The sequence below is a fragment of the Oryctolagus cuniculus genome, chromosome 17 (genome assembly GCF_051225735.1).
Source record: "Oryctolagus cuniculus isolate XC-2025 breed Fujian yellow rabbit chromosome 17, ASM5122573v1, whole genome shotgun sequence".
Classification (NCBI taxonomy): Eukaryota; Metazoa; Chordata; class Mammalia; order Lagomorpha; family Leporidae; genus Oryctolagus; species Oryctolagus cuniculus.
The window spans coordinates 14,559,275-14,583,895 of record NC_142883.1 but is presented as its reverse complement, the minus strand read 5'-3'; the positions used below and the strand labels follow the sequence as shown (position 1 = coordinate 14,583,895).

Genomic DNA, 24,621 nt, shown 5'->3' with positions numbered 1-24,621 from the left:
CCAGGATGCCAGGAAGCGGAGTTGACCAGAGAGGGGGTGGGGGCGGGCGACTCGGGTGCTAATCCCAGCTTCCTGTCCGGATTCTCCCTGCCTGCTGCTCAGGGCCTATCTTAGGACGGCCACAGCTGCGGAAACGGATCTCCCGCTCACCTGTTCCTAAGCAATGCCGAGCTGGCGAGCTTCCGCCCAGAAGAATGCCGGCTTCGGGAACTTTCCAGTCCGAGGGCCGGCGCTGAGGGTGCTGCGGCTGAACCCCCAGCCTCCGGCCTCGGAGCAGCAGTGACCGCGGCCGGGAACCGGGGGGCACAGGGCCGCAGGGGGCACGAGGAGCCGCCGAGCTCCTGGCCCCAGACTCCTGGGGAGATGGGCTGGTGTTTCCTCCCTCGGTCTCCCCAGAAACCACTCTGCCCGAGGACGCCTCTCGGCAGGGAGCGGGTCCCGGGCCCCCCTCGCCTACACATTCTCCACTCGCGCTGAGCCCACGGGCTGAGGTCAGGCTCCACGACTCAGAAACCAAACCTCTCTAGCCAATCGGTCATTCACTCAGCAAACGCGGGCCCCCTGGGGACGAGCAGGGGCCACAGGTGCAGGCAGGTGTGCGCCAGATGCCCGGGGAGCCCCGCCCCATGGGTAGAGACGGACGTTGGGGACCCGGCAGCCCGGGAAAAGAGGAGGGCGGAGTACGACCTGGACCCATGCCTGGGGCACCAGGGGCCGGGACAGGCACCGCGCCTGCGTGGCAGGAGCCCTCGGCGTCGCCAGTGTAGCCGGGGTAACCCGACCCAGCACTGCGGGCCATGGCCTCCGGGGCCGGCGGGAGCTGGGGTCGCACCACGGCACCGGGTGCTGCCCCGACGGTGAGGGCTGCGCTGGGCGGGACGGCAGAGTTGGGGGCGGCCTGTGCAGGGGCTGCACCCTGGGAGAAATGGTGGGGAGGGGGTGAGGAGAGACCCTAGACAGAGGGAAAGACCTGGGGCGGGAAAGGCAGAGCCGGGCGCCTGCGGGGTTGGGGCACCTTGCGCCGGCGGGGTGGGGGGTTGGAGGTGGCGGTCCACCCGACCCCTTCGCCGCCGCTGAGTCCCCACCGCCCGCCCCAGCCCTGGGTGACCGTCGTGCAGCCCCCGCCGTGGGCCGCCCCGCCGCAGCCGGGCCGCGTGAAGGAAGGTGAGACTCCGGTCACTCCCCCGCCCTCCTTGGCCCGCACATTCTCTCGCAGTCCTCGCGCGCGGCTGGTGGGGTCGCGCAGGGTGGCGGGGAGGGGAGACCGCGCGCAGACCCGGTGTCTCGCTGAATCCCGCCCAGGGCTGCTGGAGCTGCTGCTGTTGCAGAACGCGCAGGTGCACCAGCTGCTGCTCTGCCGCCTGGCCGAGGGGGCGCTGGACTCCGCGCCCGCCTCACCCGGCCCGCAGGTGCGTGGCGGTGTGGCCAGCGAGGCCGCCCACCTGGGGCCCCGGTAGTGAGATGCATGGGGGTCATCCCTGGAGGAAAAGGAGCAGGAAGCCAGCCCACACCTTGCTGCCTGGGTCTGCTGTGTGCCAGGCCCGGTGGCGGTCTCCAGGGGCCCAGGAGAGGGCGCCCTTGCCCCCAAATCCAGACCACCGGGGATTGGATTTCAAGGAGGTTCCCTGCAGGGCACCCCAGCTGGACTTGAGGCCCTGGGAGCGCAGGCACATTGGACCTGGGTCCCGCACCAGCAGGTCGTAGGTGCCAGGGCTGTGCCTGACGCTTACTGAGGTGTTCGCTGGGCAAGTGATGGATACAGGACTGGCTGAACAGAGAGGCACGGGGCTGTGACTGGCATGAGTGGCACAAAGTGCAAATGCACAGCCGGCTGTGGACTGAGGTCAGGTCTGGGCAGGGGAACGGGTGGTCTTGGAGCCTGCCTGGACAGCCAGGGAGGATGCTGACCCTTGGAGGAGCTGAGGCGTGTGTCCACCATCCTGGCGGAGGGGTGAGGGAGATTCTAAGGCTGAGCCAACCCTGGGTGTCCTGAGAGACTGGAAGAAAGGAGGCTTGGGGGACAGAAGAGACAGGGGTTCAAGGTGGTGCTGCTGGGGCCCCTCACACCCTCAGGGGCCCTTGGGATGAGCAGCCCACCTCACTGATGGGGCCCAGGTGGTCCAGGGCCGGGTGAGGCCAGGGGCAGCTGGGTGGACTCCCAGCCCCAGTGCTGCAGTCACCTCTGGTCCCCCCTGGCCCTGCTCTGCCACTGACTGGCTGGGTGGCCTCAGGCAAGTCGCTCCACCCTGACCCTGTGTTCCTGTCTGCAAGAGGGAGCAAATGTCTCCTGGTGCCTTTCACACTGCTGTGGATGCACAGGCCCATCTGGAGAAAGTAGTTTAGGGAGCAGGACAGAGCGGTGGGAGGAGCCTGAGCCCGTCTGTCTCCCCTCCCTGGTGTGCACACTCCCCAGGGCTTCCCAGAGGCTCAGCAGGGAGAGCTGGAGGAGGAGGAGCTGGGCGCCCAAGACCAAAGGCCTCTGGTGTTCCACCACCACTACCTGCCCTGCCCACTGCCCTCCCTGGGCCCCCTGCCAGCCTGGCCAGCCCCTCTCCTGCCCCCTCCGCCACATCAGCACCACTGGCAGGATGCACCCAGGATTCAGCACCGTCCTCCTTCCTCCGGGAAGAGGGAGGGGTAAGTGAGGCTGTGTGGAAGGGGTCTGGGTGTGGCCAGGTTCCCGCTCTGGGGCTGGAGGGGGAAAGCCCAGAGGCCAGCCCTGGGCTTTTGATGGGGGTCTTTCTTTTCTCCCATCTCAGGAGAGCCGTGCCTCCACCCCCGCCCCCCAGTGCCACAGGGACTGTGGGCGCAGATGTACCTCCAGCTTCAGGTGGGGAGCAGGCCACAAATCCGGGGCCTGTGGGTAGTCGGGGCAGGAGGGCCATGTATCCTGGGGTGGGGTAGGGGGCCTCCTGCCATTGCTGCTGCGGGCAATGGGCCTGCCCCTCCCCTTTTCCTCCTCGGGGTCCAGTGAGGCGAGAGGGAGTCACAATTCGCGCGCTGTCTCCCCAGACTACTACGATGCTGAGAGCCTACTCTGAGGAGCGAGACACCCAGGGCCTCGCCTGTGTCGTCCTGCTGCCCCTTGTCGCCTGCTGACTGCACCCATGGCTGGCCGCCCTCCCTACCTCTCCACCCCTGCCAGGCCTCTGCTCCTGCTGGCTCAGGCCCCCACCCCACTGAGTTCTGCAGGAGCTCCCTAGAGCCCCGTGCAGGGCCTGGAAACCACGGATGCCCAACTCCGCCCACTGCTGCCCGCCTGACCAGGAGAGGCCTGGGCACCAGAGCTTTGGCCCTTCCCCCAGTCCCCAGCCTGGGATGACAGGAGCTTGGGCCGGGATGTCTCCTTTTGGCCCAAGGATGGAGTCAGGGCTGCTTCTGTTACCCTGGGTCTTTGAAGGGCCTAAAGGGAGAGGCCTGGAGCCAAGCTAGCTCCCTTGGGGGCTCCTCGCCACAGGAAGAAGGAGTCTGGCCCCTGCAGATTCCGTCCAAACCCCAGCGCCCTCTGCCAGGCAGTGCTTCTTCCTGGTCCCTGCTCCCCTGCATTCCAGCTGCAAGGCCCTGGGGCAGCACAGCCAAGCCGCTTCCAACAGGCGCAGGTTTCCCAGTCCCTCGCGGCCCTGCCCTCCACCCCCAGCCCTGCATTTCTGGAAGGGGACATGGAGTCTGCCCCAGCCCGCACATAGGCCGCATCTCACCTGTCACTGTGGCCATGAGTTCCCCTCACCTGCCTTGCTCTCCAGGAAGGACTCCCGCCATCCTTTGTGTTATCTTCTCCGGGGACATTGAACCACAGCGATCACAGTTAACTCTTTCCAGCTTTGAGTCTCCTGTAAACAAACTGCCTTCATCCAAATCATAGGGCTGGGCAGGGGAGGGTGGATTTGGAGGAGAGGGGCAGAACATGACAGCCATGGCTTACTGGCCTCACCCACCGAACCTCTGTCCAAGCCCAAGTTTACAGTGACTGCCCTGCCAGCCCCGCTCCTCCAGCCCCCATCATCTTTCAGTATGGTCTCCTGGGAGGCAGGCGGCAGGTCTGCTGTTCGCGTGAGCTCTGACTGCGCATGGTGCAGACTGTGTGAACAGCCGGGGCCCGTGCTGTTTCTTTGGCCGTGTTTAATCAATGAAACGCATCAGATATTCAGGAAAAGGCATCCTCCTGGCCGTCCAACACTGACCCCCGTGCAAGGCCACAGAACCCTGGCCTGCGCCAGCGTGGGGTGGGAAGGAAGCGTCTCTTCCACACGTCAGCCTCTCTCTGGAAGACCCCACTCAGGCAGCAAAGGGTGCTATGGGCTGCTCTCCTTCCTGGCCTGTACCATTTCAAGACCATCTTCTGGCGGAGGGTGCGGCCCTAGGTCCAAGTGTTGCTCCTGGTGGCCCCTGGGGGCTGAGGGGGAGAGGAGCAGGGTCTGGGCGGGCAGCCTCCCAGCAGTCCCTGTTCAGCTCTGGTGGGGCTGGTGGGCCCTGCAGGGGGGACTCCAGCATGTGTTCCCACTGCTCTGCTTGTTGAGCTACCTCTGTGGGGTTTCTCCCCTCCAAGGCATCTCAGCCTGAAACTCCACTGCAGGTCAGCCCACATCAACGCCCAGGAACCTCCCATGGGCTGTTTAATGAAGCCTTCCCCAAACGGCCAGCAAGGAGGATATTCCCGGCCCTGCCCTGCTGTGGACACCAGGACCCTGTCCTCCCAGTGTGTGGGCCTGCCAGAGGCCTCACCAGCCGCACCCCAGCAACAAGGAGACAGCAGATACCCAGACACCCGTTTGGGTGCGGTGCCTCAGGCTTCCATGATGAAACAAAGCACAAACTCCCAAATCTAAAACTACTTTATTTGTGATTGGCTCAGAAGGTGCCATGATCAATCAGCAGAATTATAAAACTGTACAGGAGGTACAAAAATAGGCCATTAACTCTGATAATGACCCTCACATCATCAAGCTTTAAAAATACACGTAGAAGGTGTACAATCTGGCAGTTTATAAAATATAAAGCTAAAAAGGATTTTAGGTTCGACAAAAAGGATTGTATCACACAACTAACATATACCAATTCAACAATTAACCCGAGAAGACACACGGCACAGAGATTTCTAAAAAATCTAAAAATTAACAGTTTACCCCGACCAAATTACTCACCCTTTAAAGGACAAGACCACTTGCTGTAAGGCATCCATCTCAGGGAAGGGTACAGGGTAACTTTTCCAGTTCTAACATGGTTAGGGGTGTTGTCCAAAACAATTCTGATATGCTTTGAGCAAGTGCAATTGTAACTGGATACACTTCAGAGTAAAAATTAAATACATATAAATAGGTTAAATAAATAGAGGTCATTGCAAAAAGAACACTACACAAGGTCTGCACCTGCTGACGCCACGCAGCTGACAGTAATGCTTAGGTAGGCGGGAAGCCCCGGCACAGCTTCTCCTGAAGAGGAACACTGCATCCCCAACACAACGCGGAGCAGAGCGGCCGCAGGCACGGCTGCTCCGGGGAGGCTCGCTGCGGGCGCCCGTCACGGCCAGAGCTACTGTTTCATGAAGAAAGCAAAGTCTTGCACGAGAACAGATACTTTGGTTTAAAGGAGAACGGCCCAGTCCTTGAGGGCGGATTCGTGCGGCCCTGAGGGGACACCTGGTAAATCTTCCTGGGAGAGCCCAGCCGGGCAGGGACAGGGTGTGAGGGAAACAGCAGCTGGGAAGAAAGGCAAACAGCACGGCGGGAGACCGCTGCAGGGGAAAGTAAAAGGGCTCCTTCCAGGGGCTCGCGCTCGCTCCCCCAGCTCTCCGAGGACAGAGGCTGCAGGTGGAGCTGGCCCGCCCTCTAAGGGAACCCCAAGGCTGGGAGCCAACGAACAGGGAAGACAAAGGGGATGCCAGGAACAGAGCATGGGACGGTCTCAGGAAAACCAACTTGGCTGAAGTTCAACTTCCGAAATGACAGCAGCCACACGGAGCAAGGCCTACAGCCGTGAGGGCTCCGTCAGCAGCCAGCTGACCCCTGCTGCCGCGGCACGGGGGACTGCCCATGACAGCCTCTGGCGGCCGAGGGACTTACCCAGCCACACCTGTGCTCCCCCAGATGCAAATGCTTTGCAGCTCTTCAAAAACAAAAAGAGCAAAGTGGTGACAAGGTACATTTGGGTGTGTGTGCCAAAGACGGGTCCAACACAAGGTTCGGGCAAGGCCTAAATACAGTATAGAGTCCTCTGGGTTCCTAACAGATGTGACTCAATTTCATTTTAAAGTCACACAGCTTTCCAGAATTACAGAAGTCCCACTGGTTGCACTAAAGGCCAAACAGCTCGGCCGCAGCACAAGGTGGACACTGCAGAGCCGCTCTGGCCTGAGGGGCAGCGCCCGCCGGCTGCGCAGAGTCCTTAAGACTAGAACTGCAGACAGCACACGGCGCCCAGCCAAGGCCTCGTCAGCAGTGCCACCTGCAGCACCGAGTGACGGAGCGCAGAACGGTGCAAATCCCAGACGCCTGCTCTGCCCGCCCCACCTGGGTTCTCTGCAGCGCCGGCAGCCGCGTCCTGCCTAGCTCAACACACTTCTGTGCTCCAGCGAAACACACCAAAGAAAGCGGGGGTGGGGGTGGGGGTAGGAACTAGAATGATCAGCAGGAAGGCAACTGAAAGATCCGTCTCGAAGCACAAGGCTCAGACAGGGGTGTGGCGGCAGATCAGACGCTGGGAATCGCCTCATACTTCCCAGAGGGCAAACAGCGCCGAACACAGGACGGCGGCGGGCTCCGCGGCAGGCCTGGCCAGTTCTGCGGGCGCCTCGCAAAGAGCTGTCACCCGAGCCCCGGGCAGACAGAGCAGAGCAGCGCCCACGGCGGGCCCCAGGCACGCGCATCAGCGCAGAAGGAAAGCCGGGCCGGCCGTGCTCCCGGGAGACACAGGGTAGGAGGCAAGCACAGGGCTGTTTCAAGGTCAGCACGGTCGCCCTTGAGGTTTGAAGGTGTAGGCTCACGGCCCGTCAGCCACTGCGAGAGGAAAGGAGAGCCCCGCAAAGGCAGGGCAAGAGCTCCCGGTGAGCCCCGGCACGGACGGACGCGCAAGCAGCGGCTCCTGGAAGGCACAGCGCCGTCTCCGAGAGCAGGCAGGGCAGGAGCCCCGCGCACGCGGGCCGAGTCTTGGTTCTCAGGATGCGCCGCGAGGGCTGAGGAAGGACAGCGCTGCCTCGCACGGTCCCTGACTGCCTCCCCACTAAGGCTCCTGGGAGAGGAACAGGAATTTCTGGCTGAAGCGGACGCTTCAAATTATATTAATCTTAGGAAAAAACATCACACGGCACTGGCACAATTCAGAGAGCACTACTTGACGTGAACACACCCACGGTGCGTCCCCGGCCGGCGCTGCAGAACGCGCTGAACGAGAGCGCGCCTTCCCGAGGGGACGGCGACTGTGGTGCCACGCTAACAGGATGTGCTACATCCCGCATTTCTTCTGAGTAAGCTTCAGGTCTAGGTTACTTAAGCTAACGAAGCATTCTACAGTCTGATCAAAATAATTACTACCACTCGCCAAGAGGAACAGACAAGCTGCCCACAGGGCCTGGGGGTTCCCTGCCAGGGCCCCGACACCAGGGCTCAGGGACAGGGACCTCCCTGCCCACCCAGGGGCTCCACCCCGCCACTCCCCACAGGTCTTGGTGAATCTCAGGGACCCTCTCTGCAGGCCAGGGACTCTTCACTCTTGCTCCAAGTGCTGCTGAATGTGCCTACCGGCCCAGGACACAATCCACTCAGTTTGCCTCCTGACATAGCAGCCCCTAGGTCTCCGAGAGACCTGCACACGGGCCTCACCACCAGCACCCAGACGGCACGCTCGCGGGCCATGCTCACTGCCTCTGAGGAAGCCCTCAGATGGGTGATGGCACCCCCGTCCCCAGGTGGCACCTTCTGAACCTCTGCCTCGGCCGCGCACCGCTCCAGCCCTGGGCTGGCGGACGGACGGACAGAGCTCAGCCCTTCGCTGGCGGACTGACGGACAGAGCTCAGCCCTGGGCCGGCGGATGGACAGACAGAGCTCAGCCCAGCTGTTCCTGGCCCCAGGCAGAACTGAGGCCCCTTTCCGGCCCCTCCTGAAAGGCCCAGACTGATAGCGAACAGGAATTTTAAAAAGAAAGTCGAAGCGAGTTTCTCCAGCGGAAGGCGGGCGGTGCTCCTTCCGGCCTCTGGGACGGCCTTCCTGTGCAGACAGCCCCCGGCGGCCCCTCTCCTGGGGCCGGCCTTACCCTCTGTGACCGCGGAGTGGGCAGCTCAAGGCACTTGTTTGGGAAGCCTGGGTTCCCTGCGAAGCTGGGAGGCGCCCAGCCCTGGACTGTGGAGTCATGACTGCAGCCACCAAACGGAGGGGCGGCCCGGCTCAGAGGGCGTCCGGAGTCACTGGGGGCCGGAGCTCTGGGGGCTCATGGGAGTAGTAGGGCTGGAAGAGTCTCTCCTGGCTGCAGAGCTCCATGGCCCGGTAAGTGTGTGAGAGGAGGTGGGGGAAGCGGGACGTGAAGTAGCGCACGAAGTCGTCGGGGAGGGAGCCCAGCGTCTCGCGCACCTCCGGCGGGAGCTCCCGGTAGTGGTGCTTCTGCAGGCGGGAACAGAGACACAGGGTTAGCGCGTGGGGGCAGGGTGTTAGCGGGGTCTCTGCAAAGAAAGGAAACAGCTTCGTGCGGCCAGCACTCCCTCCCAGTCATCCAGCCCCCGCGCCTCGCTCAGGGAGAGGCCTCAGAGCACGTGAGGCCTGGCCTGGGCAGCACAGCGAGGCACTGCACCAGCAGGCAGCGGACGGACAGGCCTTCTGTGCCGTCAGGACCTAGAGGGATTCCCAGCAACCACAGGAAAACAAACCGCCCGGAATTGAGGTATCTGTCCCAACGTGTGTGGAACCCCCTTTTGTACCTGAGGCAGGCCCTGTTTTAAGATTTATTTGAGGCCGGCGCCGCGGCTCACTAGGCTAATCCTCCGCCTAGCGGCGCCGGCACACCGGGTTCTGGTCCCGGTGGGGGCGCCGGATTCTGTCCTGGTTGCCCCTCTTCCAGGCCAGCTCTCTGCTGTGGCCCGGGAGTGCAGTGGAGGATGGCCCAGGTCCTTGGGCCCTGCACCCGCATGGGAGACCGGGAAAAACACCTGGCTCCTGGTGTCGGATCAGCGCGATGCGCCGGTCACAGCACGGCAGCCACTGGGGGGGTGAACCAACGGCAAAAAGGAAGACCTTTCTCTCTGTCTCTCTCTCTCACTGTCCACTCTGCCTGTCAAACAAACAAACAAACAAAAAAATTTATTTATTTGAAAGGCAGGTGACGCAGAGAGGAGAGATACAGAGCTCTTTCATCTGCTGGTCCACTCCCCAAATAACTTCAACAGGCCAGGGCTCGACCAGGCTGAAGCCAGGAGCCCAGAACGCCACCCTGGTCCTCCATGCAGGTAGCAGGATGCTTTCCCAGGCACAGTAGCAGGGGCTGGATCAGAAGTGGAGTAGCCGGGACTCAAACTGGCACCCATATGGGATGGCACCATATGGTACCCCAGCATCACAGGCTAGTGCCTTAACCTGCTGCGCCACAATGCCTGTCCCAGGGGACAGGTCCTGGTTGAAGGCTGCATGATGACGGCAGAGGCCAAGAGCCCCCGGGCCCCCAGAGGACAGATAGGGCCCCTGCCAAGCCCCTGGAGCCCAGGCCCCATCTCTGAAGGTGCCCAAGGGCTCCTCGTTAGAGGTGTGTTTGTGTAGCAACCATGTCAAGTGGGCAGCTGGGAGACGCCACAAGGCTCCACGAGGCCGCTCCCCAGAGCTGACTCCAGACCTCAGCGTGTGTGAGCGCTGTGTGAGGGGAGAAGGGGCCTCCAGCCTGCCAGGTGCAGCGGAGGCCGCCTCGCCTGGGAGAGCGCAGAACGCCAGCAGACGCGGGATCAGTGCGGGAGGGCTAAGAGGAAGAGGAATCCGCGCTGGGGCGCTGGCTGCCCGCCCCAGGACCCACAGACACTTTACCTTGTTTCTCATGGCTCGGAGGAGGTCTCTGATGGAGCCACCTTTATAGGTTCTGAATTTACGCAGATCTAGAAAGACATGAAGGATGCACTGGTGACACAAGTGACACAAAACTTTTAAAGAGAACAACTCCTGGGGCCCCCGGGGTTAAGCAGTGGGACCGCACATGCTCTCAGGGGTGCGTCCCCCACAGGGAGCCCAGGCTGGGGTCTGAACCCCACCTCCTGGCCACACCCACATCAGAACTGGCCATCCATGACATGACCTCTCACTAAGATGTCTAAGGGATGAAAATGAGACATCAGCATAAGCAAATCGCAGAGGACACAGCCCCAGAGCGCCCGGACCCGGGGCGGCACTGCAGGCGGAGTGGCCTGCGCTGCCGTTTCCACGTTGATCTCTAGGAAACACTCCTCCCTCGGGCTCCGCACGGCCACCTGTCTGCAGGGGGACGGTGATGTTCTCCCGCCAGTCCATCTTCACCACAGCTCTCCCGCCTCGCTCCAGCTGCCTCACTATCGGGCCGTCCAGGGACTCCTTTTCTATCCGGTCACTCACATCCTGTGAGGGAGACAAGGGCAACAGATGATGGTCAGGGTCAGAGAGGCTAAGCGCCGCAGGACAGACACAAAAAGTCACAGAACAGGCCGGCGCCGTGGCTCAATAGGCTAATCCTCCACCTTGCGGCGCCGGTACACTGGGTTCTAGTCCCGGTCGGGGCGCCGGATTCTGTCCCAGTTGCCCCTCTTCCAGACCAGCTCTCTGCTGTGGCCAGGGAAGGCAGTGGAGGATGGCCCAAGTGCTTGGGCCCTGCACCCCATGGGAGACCAGGAGAAGCACCTGGCTCCTGCCTTCGGATCGGCACGGTGCGCCGGCAGTAGTGCACCAGCCACAGCGGCCATTGGAGGGTGAACCAATGGCAAAGGAAGACCTTTCTCTCTGTCTCTCTCTCTCTCTCTCACTGTCCACTCTGCCTGTCAAAAAATAAAAAAAAAGTCACAGAACAGCCACTACCAGGAGAGGCCTAATGGGTTGGCTAGTCCTCTCCAGCCCAGGCAGAAACCTGGTGTGGGCCAGGCAGCAAGTGCACTGCGTGCTGTGAGTAGCTGTCTGCTGCCCCCTGGGGACAGCCTGCAGGGCCTCACCACAAGACAGCAGTGTCGCAGGGACACCTCTGCGCACACTCCACTCACGCACCCAGGAACTTCACAAATGCACACACACACTGTGCATCCACACGGAGCCATGTGTGTGGTATCTGCCAGAAAAGGGGGGGAAAGCTCAATTTCTACTTGTATCCTGGGCCCACCCATGCGCCGAGAAAGCACGTGCTGGCCGCCACAAGCAGCGGAGGGCCGACACAGCCCATCCACGCGGGAAAGGCAGGGGAGCCCTCGCCGCGAGGAAGACTCGGCGGAGAGAGCACTGCAGGCCCTGTCTGGGCTCAGCCCTGCTCTGCTTTCAGGTTTGGCTGCAGCAGGGTCCAGGCTGCACCTGAGGACCAGCTCCTCGAGGTCCTGCCTGGACAGATTCCTGTCTGAGCAAACACAGCAACGGCCCACGTGCCTCAATGTCTAGCAGCCTCGAGACCCATCGTCTAGTCCTTTGACAATGAGAAAGCCACTCTAGCCGAACACCTCACTTGCGACTGCTGGAGAAAAGCCCTGGAGAGATGGATGAGACGACGGCCCTGGGTATCCGGGGGCCTGTCTCTGAGCCAAGGCGGTCAGCCAGTTGACACGGACAGAAGCCAGGTGTGTTCACAAAACAAAACTTTGAGATACCAAGTGTTTGAATCCTAACATCACGGACTGAAGGTTCCTTTGCTTGGGTTTCTATGAAGTGATGACGGGGATGGGAGAATTTTCATACTACGTCCTCTAGGACACAGCGATCAGCCCCGCTGGCATGCCCACCCTCTGCTGTCACGAAGGACAGTACCCAACGCCATCATGGCGATCGTCTAATGGGTGCTGCAGCACCTGCCCTAGGCCAAGCGGAGGCAGAGCCAACTGAACACAGTGAAGGCACAAGCGCCCCCGCCCTCAGTGCCTGATGGTCACTTCTGAACCACGGTGCTCACCAAGCTGTGTGCTGCCCAGACCCAGGTGGAAAAGCCCTGCCCCCATGAGCCTGCTCTTCCAAGGTGCACCTGGGGGTGGGGTGATGGGGGGGTTCTGCTCAGTTACAGCCCAGAAGATAGAAACACATCGCCTCCCACAGCAGCAATGTTGCAAAGCTGTCAAACAGCAGAGGCATGCACAGTCACTGGTGCAGTTGAATCTTAAGCCAAATGGAGCTGAACAAAGATTAAGTAAAGGTGACAGAGAAAAAAATCCAATATAAGAAAATGTTAAAATTCATGACACCAGAGTGAAAATTATATAAGCTGCCAGAGATTTGCTTCATTGGCAGTGGAGAGAGGCCGAGGTAATGCTGACGTCGGGGAAGGGTAAAGGAGAGCTTAGTGTAGCGTTTGCTCTGCTGTGGGTATATGTGGAAATTTTGTAAAATAAAGTTTAAAAAGCATGGCACAGCCGGCGCCAAGACTCACTCACTAGGCTAATCCTCCGCCTGCGGCACCGGCATCCCAGGTTCTAGTCCCGGTTGCTCCTCTTCCAGTCCAGCTCTCTGCTGTGGCCAGGGAGTGCAGTGGAGGATGGCCCAAGTGCTTGGGCCCTGCACCCACATGGGAAACCAGGAGAAGCACCTGGCTCCTGGCTTCGGATTGGCGCAGTGCGCCGGCCGTAGCGGCCATTTGGGGGGTGAACCAATGGAAGGAAGACCTTTCTTTCTGTCTCTCTCTCTCTCTCACTGTCTAACTCTGCCTGTCAAAAAAAAAAAAAAAAAAAAAAAGCATGGCCCATCTGCATGATAAAATACTCTGGGCATTAAAATTGTAGAACTTTAAGATAAAATATTTAAAATAGCCTGTAAAAAGAGAGACATGGAGCAGGAAACAAAGCTGAACGTTCAGTTTGATTCCAATTAACATTTTTACCTACATGAAGAAAATACATTAAAATGCTAACCACGACTATTTAGCTCTCAGTCATAGGACTGGGAGTCAGTTATTCTTCAGTTTCTTTTTTCTATAGTTTCAAAATCTGGCAAAAAACATTCAGCGGAGATTCTGCGAGAGGAGACGGACGCCCTGACCTGAAAGAACTGGAGCTGCTTCTCCAGGCTCCAGAAGAACGGGTGTTTGAGCACGTGCTTCGCCGAGGGGCGCTTCTGAGGGTCCATGGCGATCATCTTCTCTATCAGCTCCCGGGCAACGACATCCTCTACAAAGCAGGAGAATGAACAAATCACTGTCTCCAACGGGAAGCCCCAAGCCTCGAGATCTGCCTACCCTGGGGCTCAGGACTCGCACTGAGCTTCAGTTCCGGCTTTGGCCTGGCCCAGCCCTGACTGTTCTGAGCATTTGGGAAGTGAACCAACAGATGGAAGATCTCTGGCTCTCTGCCTTCCAAATAAATAAATACAAATTTTTAATTAATGATGCTGTGACTAAAAACAGATTGACATGCAGAGACATTCAAGATGAAATTGAGGGGCTGGCGCTGTGGCATAGTAGGTTAAGCCTCCGCCTGCAGTGCCAGCATTCCTTATGGGCTCCAGTTCGTGTCCCAGCTGCTCCTCTTCCAATCCAGCTCTGTACTTATGGCCCAGGAAGGCAGTGGAAGATGGCCTAAGTGCTTTGGTCCCTACACTCACATAGGAGCCCTGGAAGAAGCTCCTGGCTCCTGGCTTCAGATCAGCTCAGCTCCAGCCATTGTAGCCATTTGGGGAGTGAACCAGCTGATGGAAGACCTTTCTCTTTCTGTTTGTAACTCTGCCTCTCAAACAAATTAACACATCTTAAAAAAAAAAAAAAAAAAAGGAAAAGAAGTTGAAATTAATTGAGGGGCTGGCATTGTGGTGTAGCAGGTAAAGCTGCCGCCTGTGACACCAGCATCCCATGAGGGCACCAGTTTGTGTCCCAGCTGCTCCACTTCTGATCCACTCCCTGCTAATGCACTTGGGAAAGCAAGGGAAGACAGCCCAAGTTCTTGGACCCCTGCACCCATGTGAGAGACCTGGAAGAAGCTCTGGGTTCCTGGCTTTGGCCTGGCCCACCTCTGGGAAGTATGCCCATCTGGGAAGTAAACCAGTAGACAGAAGATCTCTCTCTGTCCCCCTCTCTTTGTAACTCTGCACTAGAAATAAATATATCTTTTTACAAAAATTTGAAAAGCCCTTTGCATAGCAATGTATGATTAACCCCATTTTTATAAAAATACACATATGTATCTAGATAAATGATCAGGATAATACATGCCAAGGTATTAACAGCAGTCATTCATTCCTGTATAATGGAATTATTGGCCTTTACAGTAATCTGGTTTTTTTTCCCCACAATGAATAAATCAACCCATAAGTAAAACAATTATTTAGTTTTAGGTTTTTCTCCGAAGTCCAGAAGACTCGCTAGACTCACACAAGAGGAGTGAGAAGAGGGCCTGTCCACCCCGACCCAGCACAGACTGTCCCACTGAGCACAGGCCCTCACAGGAGGGGCTACTTTGTGGACAATTTGTCCCTGCCAGGCCACTGCAGGAAGTGATCTCAGATATTTAACCCTTGCGTCACAAGTTGCAACACAGGTCTCCAGGACCGGGCCTTGCCGGGCACACAGACAGCTGGTGACCTGGAGGAACTCTGGAGCTTCCTGGTTCTTCACAGGTAACCCGAGGCAGCCCTCCGCAAGCTGTGCCCAAGCTGGCAGGAAACGAGGCCCTCAGCGAGCAGCTGGGCGGCAGGGCCTCTGGAAGTGCAGGGGAGGAGCAGCCCAGTTCCGGGAGGCCTCTCAAGCAGCCAAGGAGGCCCTCTCGACCCTCAGCCCGCTCACCGTGCTTCTCTGGGTGGAAGCAGTCAAGGCTGTAGGCACCCAGGAGGATGTTGGCCTGCCGCTGCAGGGACTTGCCAAACGGGTGACTGCCCTCAGAGATGACGTAGTAAAAGACGCAGCCCGCAGAGAAGATGTCCACTGTGTAGGTCTGAAACGAAGCAGAGCACAGGGAGCCTTCAGGCAGCGCTCCCATCTCACAGCGGCCAGGGAAGGCAGGAGCAGTGCATCCTGGGAGCATCAGCTGGAGGCGGTGACCTGCCCGGGCAGGGAAGGGCACCCTGCAGCACCACATGGGGGGTCATGGTCACAGCGGAGGATGGGGGCCAATGGCAAGCCCATGATGCCCTGTGCCTTGGCCTCCTCAGGTCTGAGAAGAGAACCGTGTGGTCTGCTCCCTGCGGACAGCTGTGGAGGGTGCATTCAGACAGGAACGTGGTTCTGAAGACAGCCCTGGGCCAGAGGAAGCTCTCCGAGCCATCACCCACCCAACACCAGTCCCTCGGAGGGACTCTACTTACTGGCCTCCCTCCTGTACCCCCAGGGCCTGAATGGTGTCTGCACACAGTGGGGATCCAAACTTATTTGTAAGCAACTAACACCGTTTTAGATTCAAAATCAGCCCCAGACAGCAACTACCTAACAAGTTTTCAGTGAGGTCATGTGTGAGGTTACTTGCTAGTAACACTCCGCACTTACCCCACAACACCATTTAATGTCTCTGGAGGAGCTTCCTTTTAGGAAAATGTGCAGATGTGATTTCTAGCTCATGCTGCTGGGGCTGTAACACTAATCTTCTGGGCATGGCTTGGGTCCCCACTGCAGGCCCCACCTCTTAGGTTCTCCACAGGGTGCCATTTGAGTCCTGGCTGCTTCATTTCTGATCCAGCTCCCTGCTCGTGCCCCCTCCATGCATGCGGGTGATCCAGATGGGGTTCCAGGCACTTGGCTGCAGCCTGAACCAGCCCTAGCCGTTGTGGCCATTTGGAGAGCGAACCAGCAGATGGGAGGTATCTGCCCCTACTCCATGCCCCCACAACTCTGACTTTCAAATAAATAAGTACATAACTCCACCAGACAACATGAGGAGGTCATGAGAGAAAGGAGGGTCTCTTCACTTTCCACATGTGAAGAAACACACCTTTAACAACAAGAAACTGTGATTCCCGGCTGCTCCACTTCTGATCCAGCTCTCTGCTAATGGCCTGGGAATGCAGCAGAAGATGGCCCAGTCCTTGGGCCCCTGCACCCATGTGGGAGACCCGGAAGAAGCTCCTGGCTCCTGGCTTCATATCAGCCCAATTCCAGCTGTTGTGGCCATTTGGGGAGTGAACTAGCAGAAGGAAAATTGATCTCTTTCTCTCTACCCCTGGCCCCCCAAGTCTGCCTTTCAAATAAATAATCTTCAGAACAAAATAATAAGAGGAGCTAGCGTTGTGGCGCAGTGGGCTAAAGCCGTGGCCTGAAGCGCTGGCATCCCATATGGGTGCCAGTTCTAGTCCCAGCTGCTCCTCTTCTGATCCAGCTCTCTGCTATGGCCTGGGAAAGCAGTAGAAGATGGCCCGAGTCCTTGGACCCCTGCACCCATGTGGGAGACCTACAGGAAGCTCTTGGCTCCTGGCTTCGGATCAGCATAGCTCCGGCCATTGCGGCCAGTTGGGGAGTGAACCAGCGGACGGAAGATCTCTCTTCTTTCTCTCTCTCTCTCTCTCTGCCTCTCCTCTCTCTGTGTAACTCCGGCTTTCAAATAAATGAATGAATCTTAAAAAAAAAAAAAAATAGAATGCTTGAGAGCTCAGCACTGAGGCATGGAAAGCTGGCACCTGCAACACCAGAATCCCATCTGAGCACTGGTTCGGTCCCAGCTACTCCACTTCCAATCCAGCTCCCTGCTAATGCCCTGGAAAAAGCAGCAGAAGATGATCCAAGTGCTTGGGTCCCTGCAGCCACGTGGGGACCTGGAAGAAGCTCCTGGCTCCTCCTGGCTATTGTGGCCATCTGGTTGTGAACCAGCAAATGTAAGAGCTCTCTGTGTCTTTTCTTCACTCTCTCTGCAACTTTTTCAAATAAATAACCTTAAAGAAAATCCTGGTGTCTGCAGGGATTAAGGGGGAAAAAATAAGAGAAAAAAAGTAATAAAAGTAAAGCACTTCTTTACAAAAAATGTCCACTAATAAATGGAAAGCAATTCCACTGAACTGAGTGCTTTAGACAAAGATGGTCAACAATTTCTAAGTCCTGGGTGAATGACTATTGGTAAATAGGATATTCACACTGTGCCAAGTATCACACCGCATGTCACTTGCTAACAACAAAAGGAGAAATGAACTTCACAGTGGAGAGATCAGTTGGCACCAAGTTAGCATCTCTGATAGAGGAATAATCTGCCATCACATGCCTCCTGATGCAGTGACCTATGACCTTTTCTTGCTAAAAACATGTACCTTAAATCTAATCAAACCTCTAGACCTAATAACTTCTAGTTCACAGGAAATAGAAAGAATAGAGAGAAATGTCAAAACACTGCCATGGCCAGTGCCATGGCTCAATAGGCTAATTCTCCACCTAGCGGCACCGGCACACTGGGTTCTAGTCCTGGTCGGGGTGCTGGATTCTTTCCCGGTTGCCCCTCTTCCAGGACAGCTCTCTGCTGTGGCCCGGGAAGGCAGTGGAGGATGGCCCAAGTACTTGGGCCCTGCACCCCATGGGAGACCAGGAGAAGCACCTGGCTCTTGCCTTCGGATCAGCGCGGTGCGCTGGCCGCAGCGGCCATTGGAGGGTGAACCAATGGCAAAGGAAGACCTTTCTCTCTGTCTCTCTCTCTCACTGTCCACTCTGCCTGTCAAAAAAAAAAAACCCAAAAAAAAAACAAAACAAAACAAACAAACAAAAAAAACAAAAAAACAAAAAACACTGCCATGAGGAACTAAGCAAACAAATCTAGAATGGGGTATTCTACAAAAAAGTGCCGAGGCTCTAAAATGTCAGTATCCTGGTTTCGGAGAGATGACCAAATGTAATGCAAGATGCCTGACAGGGTCCTAGTGTGAGAAAACAAGCTCTACACAAGACGTTTGGGGAACGGGGGAAACGTGGATATGGGCTGAATATTGAATGACAGAAACAGCAGTGACTGTTTAGGTGTGATACTCGCATGGTGGTTAGGAAGCAGACTCGTGCTGGGACACGGGTTCTGGCACAGCCTGCTTGAGATGGCTGTACTCTGTATCTGGGTGCTAGTCTGAGTCCCAGCTGCTCCACCTCGGATCTAGCCTGAGAAGCAAGGGATAATGGCTCACATACTTGAGTCCCTGCCACCCACGTGGCAGACCCAGATGGAGTTACTGGCTCCTGGTTTCAAACCCTGGTTCAAGCCCCACCTCTTGGGGCCAGCGCTATGGCGCAGTAGGTTAATCCTCTGCCTATGGCACCGGCATCCCATATGGACACCAGTACTAGTCCCGGCTGCCCCTCTTTCAATCCAGCTCTCTGCTATGGCCTGGGAAAGCATTAGAGGATGGCCCAAGTCCTTGGGCCCCTGCACCCGCATGGGAGACCAGGAAGAAGCACCTGGCTCCTGGCTTTGGACTGGTGCAGCTCCAGCCGTTGCAGCCATCTGGGGAGCGAACCAACAGATGGAAGACCTTTCTCTCTGTCTCTCCCTCTCACTGTCTGTAACTCTACCTCTCAAATAAATAAATAAATAAAATCTTAAAAAAAAAAAAAACCCACCTGTTGCAGCCATTTGGGGAGTGAACTAGTGGATGGAAATATCTCTCTCTGCCTTTCAAATAAATCTTTAACAACAAGAACAAAAAAAAGTAGACTCATGTTGAAGTATTTACAGGTGAAGGGCCAGGTCGCCTGCTACTATATTCAAATAAGTCAGCAATGGAGAAAGATAAAGCAAATGTAGCAAAAATTTTAACAGATGTTGAATCTAAGAGGAGGTACACAGCTCCTGATAACACTCTCTCAATATTTTGTATGTTCAAAAATTCTCAAAATAAAAAGCTGAGAAAACAAAAACAAGCAGATTTTAAAATAACAGAATCCAGAGTTCTGCTCACTTTACCCAAACCCTGATTTCTCTGCTTCCCAAATAAGAAAGGGGTTAAAAATGATGGTAAGAATAGGAAAAAGAGTAGACAACTGCTGGCACTCCCTCCTTTCAGTACAGTTCGGGAGGTTCACGCAGAAGCCTTTGTGACAGGAGTGGCGTTCTCCAGCGACATCCTGAGTGTGAAAGGCTCTGCAGTGTCACGGGGCTGTGCCATTACTCACAGGGTTCTCCTTGCAGTCTTCACTCAGCATCTCCGGGGCGATCCAGCCCTCTGTGCCGGGCACCCCAGAACGGCGGCTGAAGCTGTGCCTGCCCACTGCCAGCTTCTTACAGAGGCCGAAGTCAGAGATCATAGCCTTAATCTTGCCATGTGCATTGGGCATGGAGAGGAGAATGTTGTGGGGTTTCAGGTCTCTGTGAACTAGGATGAAACTCCACATTAGTCCAATGGGTGCCTCGAAGAACCCAGGTCTCCCTCTATAAGGGCGAGTGTGTCCTCGTCAGACCTCCAGTGTGTCTGCTGCTGCTCCAAACATGCTGGTTGCCAACTATGTAAGATTCTTCCTCAAATTCTTACACGGCTCTACTAAGACCACCTAAACCCACCCTCCATGCCCCACACATCAGTGAGGCAGCAAAGGACTCAAACAGAGGCAAGGCCACTTGAGCAGTCAGCAACCCGCCCCCAGGCTCCTGGCCCCTGGCCCGGCAAGGAGAAGCCTCTCACCAATGTTGAGCGAGTGGAGATGCGCCAGGCCCGAGGTGGTCTGCTGCAGCAAGGTGATGGGCTCCAGGCCAAGGTGGAAAAAGTCCTTCTGCTCCACATACTGCAAGAGACACGACGACAAGGTCACACCACGTGGCCCTCAGTTCACTTCTGTTGAACCCGTTTTAAGAAGGAAAAGCCAAGTTTTACTGACAACAATCTCTGCAAGTCCACAGTCTCCAACAGTCCCCCTGAAGTTATCAGTTGACTTAAACAAATCAACAAAGCCCCAGTTCGCTGATTTATAAAGAGAAAGACAAGATGACAATCAGGTTCACTGTCTCATATAGATAAGCCTGCAAGGGAACCCACGTGAGAGTGAGATGGCGTCATGGTGGGCCTGGAAATCCAGCAGGAGGCTGCTGGATGATATCAAAGCCTAGAGCCATCAACCAGCATCTTCCAACCCCCGACTAGCCTTGACCAGAGACAGGAACAATGGCCCAGGTCCCCCGGAGACAGACAGGAAAAGACTCACGACCAAAGACCACCAGGCATGCTGAGGAGACCACCCCATTAAAACCGGGGTACTGTGCTTGTGGTTCGTGAGTATACACACTTGTCAAAATGAAGCAAACTGTGCATTTCATTGTATTGTCACTTCAGTAACATTAGTAAAGTGACATAAAAATAACCCTGTGGTCTCTAAAACCAGAGCCCGGGGTGGGGGTGGGGGAGGAGGAAGGCAGCAGCCCGGCACGGGACTTGCCTCCTGCAGGGTGGCCGCGCACAGCTCGATGGCGATGTACTGGAACTGCCGGTCCCTCTCCGTGCAGAAGTAGCGGATCACGTTCGGATGCTCGTCTGATTCTCGCAGCAGCTGCACCTCACGGTCGGCGAAGCTGAAACACTCAGGGAGGATCCTCTTCACGGCCACGTTGCGGTTGTCAAACATGCCCCTGGGGACAAGGAGCGGGGCTGGGGTCTGCAAGTGTGGACGGGCTGAGGAAATGCAACGAGGCCTGCGGCACTCCTCTGCCTGCGACACAGCGGCCACCCTGCCAGCCTTGCAGCCGCGACCTTCACTGACCGCCAGGTAGCCCTGGGGTCACCGTTTCTCTCCGCGCAGGAGGCTCCCGAGAGCTCATGTGCCTGGGTCATGGCTCTGGCCCTGCTGTGCCTCTGAGGCCTGGCACTCAGTCTACAACCCGACAGGCACGCACCTACTACAAGGTGTGGGGTGGGCCTGGCTCATCCACTCACCGGTACACAATTGTGCCCTCAGCTCCATGGCCCAGGACGTCTTTAGGACAGAATGAAATCTTCCCAACCATCACCATGCTGGCTTCCTCATCTGTAACAAAAGGGAATAAGAAGAGGGCATTTCAAACAGACAACCCCGAAAAGGGCCTTGAGGTTAAAATGGCACCAAATCCTACAGACAAGAGCCCTTCCTCCCCCTGCCCCAACACTATCTCTGCCTTTATATACTTTATTCTATATTACCATGTGTGTCTGAAACTTTCTTAAAGATTGGGATTCTCTACAAACTTCATGTTCACATACAGTTGGACCTATGCAACGCATAATGCAAAGAAAGATCCACTTGAAGGATGTGCAGCTCAGAGTCAGGCAGCAGTGGGACCTGGGGCTCTGCGGTCCCTGCACAAGGTCAGTGTTGATACGCTCAGAACACTGGCTCCCCCTGACAACCAGCCGGAGGGGAAGGGGGATCCAGAGCTGCACTTTGTACCTGGCCACTGGCTGTCCTCAGTAATTCTCCCAAGCGTCACAGGCAGCTCACCTCTGCGCAGTACCAATTCTCAGCCCTCGTGGAGCACACTGGAGGGAGGATTAAGGAGACTTCCCAAAGGCCCTCTGGGGGTAGATGCCCCTCCCAGAGACCCCACAGGAGGGAGGACGTTAGGGGACAGCACAGTGAGCCCTTGGGAATGGCACTTGATAATCTCATGGAGACTCCAAGGAGGACCATGGAGCCGCATAGTTCTCGAGTGATGTTCAAACGAAAAATAAAAGCCAACAGCCATACCCTCATCATCCGGCTCCAGGGAGAGGCTGGCCCCAGCCCTGGAGGCAGAGCCGCTGGAGTGCAGTGAGTGGTTGGAGGCCCTGGGGGACGTGCTGGGGCTGCTGGTGCCCGAGCTCTCCGAGTATGGGCTGCAGGCGTCCAGGAGGTCAGCATCCGGCGTCACGTCTCCGGGTGGGGGGAAGGGCAGCTGCTGCTGCTGCAGGAGCTGGATCTTCTCCAGCTCCTTCTGGAACTGCTGGTGCTGGAGCTGCTGCTGCTGATGCATGTTCTGGAGAGAGAAACCCACATGCAGACAGGTGCATCCGTGTCCGCCAAGAGACAAGAAGCCAGGAAAGGAGTGGCTCCTCACGGCAGAGCTGCGCTTGACACGATGCCACAGGGCACAATGAGCCCACGGGGCAGGCCTTCTTGTTAGTGTGACCCTTCCCAGTATGGCTCACTCCCCAACCCTGGAGGGGCCCAGAAAGAACTGTATGGCCGCCAGGCGGGGACACCAGACGAGGGACTCTGCCAAGATGGAGGGTTGGGCCCAGGCAGAAAATGTCCCATTCAAGTCGAAAATTCTGACTTCCATGAAAGTCTGGGAATTGCAAAAATGAAGTCAAACAGGAAGAACGGTACCAGATAGCTGGAAGCAGAATGGGTACAGGTAACCTGTCCACTGTCCACTGTCCACTAGGGCTTTGCACTTTGTGAAGCTGGGACAGAGTTGGCTGGCAGTCTGGAGAGCAGATACGGAATCTGGGGCTCAGAACCATCCACCATCCACCAGAGCCATGCAGCCAGCACGCAGCAGGGTGACGCTCAGGCCAGGGTGCTGCTGGCCCACTTGTCATGCTGCCCCCCGCCATGCTGCTCATTCTGGAAGGCTCACTCTATCTGTTAGGAGGAGTTGCAGACTGGAGCCTCCTCACACGGGGCACCATAAATGTGTAGGGGTCAGGGCCTTTTGCCACGTGTTCCATCATGTGCACGCTGGCACCTCCAAAAATTTATTTTCTTTGAATAAATTCGGTCTGGCTGTAAATTGGTACAGTGCCTCCGCTCTATTCTGTGCCTCTTTTCCTAACACTTATGGCGGCCCTTGTGAGGAGGCACCAATTCTGCAACTCTTCCTAACACCATCATCATTCCAAGTGGCAGCAATCTGTATGAGGTCTGCCCATGTGTGGCAGCTTAAAGGAACTGGTTTATAGCCGACAACCCACAGGGGAGTTTTCTAACCACTCCCCCACCACCACCTTGGGAGGAAGTCCTGGAAACGCCACCTGCTTGCTGAGCACCCCGGGAAGGGTTCCTCAGCTTTTGGGAACTGTTTTCTTCTTCCATGGGCAGGGATGAATAATAACGACCTCACATAGGACTGTATGAGGAAAATAAGTGAACATATCTGCCACTAGGAAGCACCACGTAAAAGGTTTATTCTCATTCCTACACGGGACATGAGCTTTTTGAGCAGTTGAGTGCGGAGGCGCTAAAACATCTCCATGTGTGGCGCAACGTAATGAAGGAGGATTCCCCTGGAATGTTTTAGCCCACCCCTGACCTACTCAACTATCTATGCAACTATCTATATCCAAACAGGATGTCAAGGGAAGCACCACACTGCCCTTCCCTCTCTAGCTGGTCTAAAAGGCAGTCTTTCTACCTATTGTCCCTATTCTTAAAAAATAATAATAATAAATTTACCCGTTCAAAATGAGCTGCAAGCAAGATCTATAAATCAGCTTTATAGCCTGTTATTTGAAAAGCTCTAAAGTTTAGGTACAAAATGGTCCAAGAAGCTAACGTCTCTTTAAAAGGTTTAGGAAAACAAGCCAATACGGACGTCCAAATATGAAATCAAATGTGTTGGCTGTTTTTGTCTGGACCTCACTGACATGAGGTGAGAGGCAGCGAAGTTCAGAAACACACAAGAGGGCAGAAGGAAGGGACTGAGCGTTACCAGGGGGTATGTGATGATGAAGGCCACCCAGCCGATCAGTAGAAACGTGCTCAGGATGATGGTGGCCATGTCCTTGAGCATGGAGTCCACAGGGGCCTCGGCCTTGGCAGGGGCACGAGCCAGTTTCTCTTCCACGTCCGGAGACACGGTGGTCGGTGTGTTCTCTGAAGTCTGGTCAACCATGTTGATAACCTAGCATGGGAAGCATTCCATCACTGCTAAATCTCTAGTAGGAACAGACGAGTTGAACAAGAGAGGCAGTCACTATTCACAAGGCCTGACTACACTGTAACACGCTGCAAGTTTTTAAGTTCACCAAAGGTCACGCAGCCTGATAATCACTGCCGCTGTCCACACAGCTGCTCTGAGAAATCATCGGCATATCTGCTGCGATGTTACCATTGCTCAAAAACATTTCAGAGAGACTTTTCAGATCCTCATACTTTGAAAATCTTCCAAGGCCAAGTCTCCTCCCCTTTGAAGGCGGATTTGGTATTCCTGAGAGGAGAGTGCACTGTGCACAGGCATGTGGCTGCTGCAGAAACAATAATGCAGCTTTCTTATGTTGCAGCTCGAAAACAAAATCCTTTATTCACATATTCTGCTGCTTGTCTACTGTTTCAAAAGCAACAGAACCTTTGTTGAGAAAGTCTTGGGGAAGGTATCTGGCACAGCAGTTCTGCAGTGGTCAAAGCCCACTGGGAACAACCGCATCCCATGTTACAGCGCCCAGCCTGAGACCTGGCCCAGCTTCTCATCTGGTTTCCTGCTGATTCACATCCTAGGAGGCTCCAGTAGTGAGGTTCCTGCCGCTCATGTGGGAGGCCCAGATTGAATGCTGGGCTCCTGGCTGTTGTGGGCATTTGGGGAGTGAAGCAATGGATGGAAAAATCTCTTTTACTTTTTTTTAAAAAAGTAAAATATAAATCCAAAAATTTTGCAAAAAAAAAAGGAAATCTTATTTAGAAGCCCT

At 56.2% G+C, this 24,621-nt stretch overlaps 2 protein-coding genes across 3 annotated transcripts in view; one reads left to right on the top strand and one right to left on the bottom strand.

The window, feature by feature from the left end:
- Positions 1 to 715: 715 nt before the first annotated feature.
- LOC108175366 (proline-rich protein 29) lies at positions 716 to 3,804 on the top strand. 2 transcript variants are annotated; one of them, XM_002719205.6, is made up of 6 exons: positions 726 to 857; positions 1,098 to 1,164; positions 1,303 to 1,409; positions 2,414 to 2,637; positions 2,760 to 2,830; positions 3,013 to 3,804. In XM_002719205.6, the coding sequence occupies exons 1-6, from the start codon at positions 798 to 800 to the stop codon at positions 3,039 to 3,041; spliced, it is 558 nt and encodes a 185-aa protein (XP_002719251.2). In that variant the 5' UTR covers positions 726 to 797; the 3' UTR covers positions 3,042 to 3,804. The 2 variants fall into 2 exon arrangements, with proteins under 2 accessions (XP_089172927.1, XP_002719251.2); XM_089316801.1 differs by lacking the exon at positions 2,760 to 2,830 and having other exon boundaries at positions 716 to 857; positions 3,013 to 3,159.
- A 1,010-nt stretch (positions 3,805 to 4,814) lies between these two features.
- Positions 4,815 to 24,621, bottom strand: part of ERN1 (endoplasmic reticulum to nucleus signaling 1) — a 95,050-nt gene continuing 75,243 nt past the window's right edge. The window contains exons 12-22 of the mRNA XM_008271709.5: positions 23,649 to 23,840; positions 21,704 to 21,971; positions 20,917 to 21,007; positions 20,423 to 20,612; positions 19,675 to 19,774; positions 19,169 to 19,368; positions 14,888 to 15,035; positions 13,153 to 13,280; positions 10,431 to 10,554; positions 9,994 to 10,061; positions 4,815 to 8,589 (exon numbers count right to left, since the gene is read on the bottom strand). Of these exons, the coding sequence (XP_008269931.3) occupies positions 8,377 to 8,589; positions 9,994 to 10,061; positions 10,431 to 10,554; positions 13,153 to 13,280; positions 14,888 to 15,035; positions 19,169 to 19,368; positions 19,675 to 19,774; positions 20,423 to 20,612; positions 20,917 to 21,007; positions 21,704 to 21,971; positions 23,649 to 23,840 (1,722 nt within the window). The 3' untranslated portion in view covers positions 4,815 to 8,376. The remainder of the gene's footprint in view (positions 8,590 to 9,993; positions 10,062 to 10,430; positions 10,555 to 13,152; positions 13,281 to 14,887; positions 15,036 to 19,168; positions 19,369 to 19,674; positions 19,775 to 20,422; positions 20,613 to 20,916; positions 21,008 to 21,703; positions 21,972 to 23,648; positions 23,841 to 24,621) is intronic.